The sequence below is a fragment of the Chaetodon auriga genome, chromosome 4, assembly GCF_051107435.1.
Source record: "Chaetodon auriga isolate fChaAug3 chromosome 4, fChaAug3.hap1, whole genome shotgun sequence".
NCBI classification, from domain to species: domain Eukaryota; kingdom Metazoa; phylum Chordata; class Actinopteri; order Chaetodontiformes; family Chaetodontidae; genus Chaetodon; species Chaetodon auriga.
In genome coordinates, this window is record NC_135077.1 from 28,863,939 (window position 1) to 28,868,658 (window position 4,720).

Here is a 4,720-nt window from a genome sequence, read left to right on the forward strand (position 1 = left end):
GGGTGGAAGGACTTTTCACCAATTAATCCATACTGAAAAGACCACCATGGCAACGCTGCAAGTGGCAGATATCACCTGTTAAGATATCTACATATTTTCTACATACATCACCTTTTCCTGCTGGTGTGATTGTAATGTGCTCTGTAAGGAGTAAGGGAATAATTTCAATACGTGATCTTGCTTCTTTTGCTTAGCTAACCGTGAATAACATCTGCAGAAAAAGACTGCAGGTAGTGTAACACTGGCCAGCTGACTCACATTACTTGACATGATAATTTTCACTTTCTGCCTAAAGTGGTGCTATGCAAAGTCCATTAGCTTACTACAATCTGGCACTCTTAACATTGCTAATATATTCACATTTTTGTGAATATGAGCAGTTCTACCTGTATCACTGTACCATTATGCAAAAAATGCAGTACTTTAGACCTCAAACAGCTAGTATGCTGAAGAGCCACTTACACTCTAATCTAGTTAGGATGCCAAACTATTTACTAATTAAGAGTCTACACAATCAATATACAAAATTTTATTACAAAAAAGAAATTCATTCTACATTAAAGTTTCCAAAGTTCCACATTAAAAATGGCTGCAAACCTCTTTAATCAAACTACAGATAACCCCTGGTAGTAAAATAACAGTGAAGAAACAGCACCACTAAACAGAAAACATAAGCAGTGCTTCCAGAAACAATACATTTTTAAAACTTCACTGATTTGCTGCTGTCCACTGCCTGTACAGGAATTTCAGTTCTTTGCATTACCACAGAAAACAATATGGATTGAGATGGAACAAACCCAAGTTCAGCAGGAGGAAGGAAAAAAAAAAATAATAATAAAGGAAAAAAAAAATCACAAGGGGACTACCAAAATAAAAACTAAATCCCTGAATTTGAGAAAGGAACACATCAATATCCTACAGAGGCAGACCAACAGGGACAGCAGGCTATACTGTTGGAACCATCCACGCAAAAACAGGAGTTAAGCTGAACAATGCATTGCAAAATTCACACCCTACAACATAAACTGCTTAGTCATCATCCTCATCATCGTCGTCATCGTCTTCGTCCTCCTCCTCGTCGTCCTCATCCTCGTCATCATCGTCATCATCATCAATCGGCTCTGCTTTCTTGGCAGCGGGCCTGCCTGGGCCACTCTTCTTACCAGCATCACTCTTCCCTGAACCACCTCTGGCTCTGTAGGCAGCAACATCCTGGAGTAAAGAGGAAAATGTACTTCTTCACACCACAGACCACATTCAGATTTTTTAAAATAAAACTTGTGCTATCAACTTCACTGTAACATGATTGTATTGGTGCTGAATCCCCCCCCCCCACACACACACAAGTCCTGCTTAAACACAAAATTTTGGATTCCATTTTCAGCTGGTTGTGACTGGTCATGGGATTTGTTAAAAACACATCAGACTTATCCTTCAATGCTATGTTGGTTTACCCCGCCAAAACACAAAAACACTTAGCAACAGGTGTATACCTTTTCATACTTCTCCTTCAGCTTTGCAGCCTTGGCCGCATAGGGAGCCTTGTCTTTAGGACTCTGTGCAGACCACAACTCGCCAAGCTTCTTGGCAATTTCTCCAATAGAGATCCCAGGGTTCTCCTCCTTGATCCTGGGACGGTGATCAGAGCAGAACACGAAGAAAGCAGAACTGGGGAGAGAGGGGAATGGGTTAATGTCACAAAGCATCAGACTTCATTCCTTCAAGAGTTAAATCCCACAACAACAACAACCTCCTCTCCAGTCTGATTAATTGATTAATTTGTCTTTCAAACCCTGCAAAGGGCTGCGTGATGAAGGTTTGATACTTACGGTGGCCTTTTGGGTGCGTTGGGGTCCTTCTTCTTCTTGCCCTGCTTGGCACCTTTAGGAGGGACGTACGACTTCATCTCTTGATCATAGCGGATCTTGTCATTCTTAGCCAAATCCTCGAACTTCACCTTCTCCTTGGGTGACATGGTCTACAAAATGGAAGGCAGAAACCTCTTAAAATTCTGAATGTCCTAAAAGTATTGTGCTTTCAGAAGTCTTCCTATAAAAGATCATCTATGATTTGACACATTTATTGAGCATACTTATGGATCTGCTATCTGCTTAAGCAGGTATCCCTACTAATAGTCTTCAATTATGCATTTAACCCTGTTTCACTCTCCTGTGGAGGAAACCAAACCACACATCAAAGACACAAAATAAATATCGCCTCCGATTCAAATTCAATTTCTGTGGTGTTTCCGTCACCCAATAGTCTTGTACTTGTATTCTGATATCTTTGGTTGGTTTTATCTGGAAAAGAAAAAAAAAGAAAAAAAAAAACATGCCCACCAAAATGTCATGGAAATAAATAGCAACATTTCTAAAACTTAAAGATGTTCACTTACCTTCCATCTCTCAGAGCATTTCTTAGAAAACTCTGAAAAGTTTACAGTGGTCCCTGGGTGCTTCTTTTTGTGCTCTTCACGGCATGTTGCCACAAAGTAAGCATAGGAGGTCATTTTCCCTCTTGGTTTATTTGGGTCCTTTCTCATGGCTGCGGTTGATCTAAAAATCATTATATCACATGAAACACGATTAACGGTGACGAATGACAAAGCATCAGGGTAGGCACTAATGTAAAGTTAACCGACTGTGGGTCGTAATTTTACAATAACTTAACATAATTTTAGTTCAACGTAGTAAACATCGGCTCGAGTAAGCATTTTAACGTTTGTCGGCGCCATTCGACTATTACAAGCAACGTTAATAAACACAAACCGAGTGTGCAAACGCCCAAGGGCGTTTTAAGGCTCTAATCGGATTTCTGCTTCACTGTGACAAAAAGACTTGCCTCCATTTTGTATCTTCCCGCCTAAACTAAACTGCGCCAGACGCTTACAAAGTAACATAGCGATTACTTTCATTTCACCCAACAGCTATTCTGTTTTAGCTGGAGCGCAACTAGCCACGACACTGAGTCTAAACCAAATGGCGACTTGATTCAAACTTTAAATGTGGTAGCCATCTTCGTGCAGCAGGTTAAGTTACCAAACCAAATGGCGTTTCAACTGCATGTTGCGCACAAGGCGCATTGCTTGTTTCACAGTATCGAAACAGAGCGTTGTAAGGTGGATAAACCAGAATAACTGACGATTTCCTTCAGCGATATCATGTGGCAAAGATGTGATTTTAAGGTTTTGAGAACATACAAACTACTTTATTCACTATTAGTCCGTCATTGGTAAACAGGCATAAGTATGAAATTGTGTCGCCGAAGACAATACACCAAATTAACCAAGAAAACATCGGTGACTTTTATTAAGAAAATCAGATAAACACAACAACAAAAAAACAGTGAACCTTACCTGTTCTCGGCAAGACAAGTTGTAAGTGACTGAATGAGGAAGAAAGCGCAACTGTTTTGTCACTGTCTGCAAGGCCGAACTAACTTAACTACAAGTACTTTTACAACTCCTCCCCACCATCAGTGGATTGGCCAGACTTGAGTATTTAAATTTGAATTCATTGCACAAGAAACACACTGCGCGGTGATTGGTTGTAGTATATGCGATCAGGACAGCACGTTTGTACGCACTGTCAACACGCTGATTGGTTGACCCGGACTTTTAAACACACGGCGCGAAATCTCCTTTGTTTGTTAGAAGTCAGAATATGTTTATCTGTTGATGTGATGTGTGGTCCGGGCACGTTTTAACACCCAGAAACAACCACTGGGCCGCTCCTATTTCGTTTCATTCAACAGCCTACATTACAAAGAGAGAACTCATATTGCCATTCTTACGGCAAGTCAAAACTCATTCGGTTCTTAGGGACACAGATGACTACTGAACTGGCCAGAAAATGAAAATAAGACTTCCGCATTTCCCTTCAAAATAGAATGTCAATGAATAATTGTACTTGCCTGTATCAAATAAGTGAGAGGTCAAACTGAATATGAAAATTACTATAATTTAGCATTTTGAAGATACATACATAGATATATATTGTTTACATACTGGAAAACCTATTGAATCAGTACCTGCTATACAATGCAAAGACTGCATAATGTACAAAAACAGGCAAAATGTAGTCCTTTTCATAATGAGATATACCTTCTGTCAAAAGACAACATGTTGTAGATTTCTAAACAATGCAAAATATTACAAGCACTTGGGGAAGTGGAACATGCACAATGTGAAAATAACAGAAAAAGCTAAAATAATTAATATGCACAAAAATGTGGACAGTTCCTCAGTGAGCTACATAAATTAATTAGTATATCCATAATTTCTGAACAATTTAAGCAGCAACTGTGTCCGGTAACAACAAAAGTCACAATCAAAATCAACCATACCAAAATAAATTTGTCACATGGGAATATTAATAGGAGGCCCACTGTTTCATGGACTATTCTTTCCTTGCTGCACAGTATTTCCAGAGCTTAAAGATCTTGAATTTTTCTTGTGTTTGGTTTGTTTTGATGATTAAATGAAGGGATCCTTGTTAACTGAGTTTTTCACTGTAGCTCACTTTAACCCTGTTGGTAATTGTGATTGGTGTAACACAAACCAAGAAAGCGTTATGCTGGATCAGCAGTAAAGGAAGTTCTCTCTCATGTGAATGACTTCAAAAGTGGATTGAAATGTACCAGCAGTGAGAATGGATGTCCATGTGGATCTATTTCCAGGCACGAAACTGGACAAAATAGGTCTGTTTTGGTAACATGGCAA

General features: G+C 39.4%; 1 protein-coding gene across 1 annotated transcript; it reads right to left on the bottom strand.

Annotated features, from left to right (window-relative positions):
• Positions 1-513: 513 nt before the first annotated feature.
• hmgb2a (high mobility group box 2a) lies at positions 514-3,444 on the bottom strand. The gene is made up of 5 exons (XM_076728111.1): positions 3,356-3,444; positions 2,396-2,555; positions 1,830-1,978; positions 1,494-1,668; positions 514-1,212 (listed from the first exon to the last, which is right to left on the bottom strand). Exons 2-5 carry the CDS (start codon positions 2,540-2,542, stop codon positions 1,030-1,032), a joined length of 654 nt encoding a protein of 217 aa, XP_076584226.1. The 5' UTR covers positions 2,543-2,555; positions 3,356-3,444; the 3' UTR covers positions 514-1,029.
• Between the last annotated feature and the right edge of the window lie 1,276 nt (positions 3,445-4,720).

Excerpts from the sequence above, each read along its gene's own strand:
- hmgb2a (XM_076728111.1), bottom strand. The coding sequence starts at position 2,542 with ATGAGAAAGGACCCAAATAAACCAAGAGGGAAAATGACCTCCTATGCT. Across the intron at positions 1,669-1,829 it reads AACGCACCCAAAAGGCCACC|TTCTGCTTTCTTCGTGTTCT; the intron begins GTAAGTATCAAA and ends CTCTCTCCCCAG. Across the intron at positions 1,213-1,493 it reads TGAAGGAGAAGTATGAAAAG|GATGTTGCTGCCTACAGAGC; the intron begins GTATACACCTGT and ends TCTTTACTCCAG.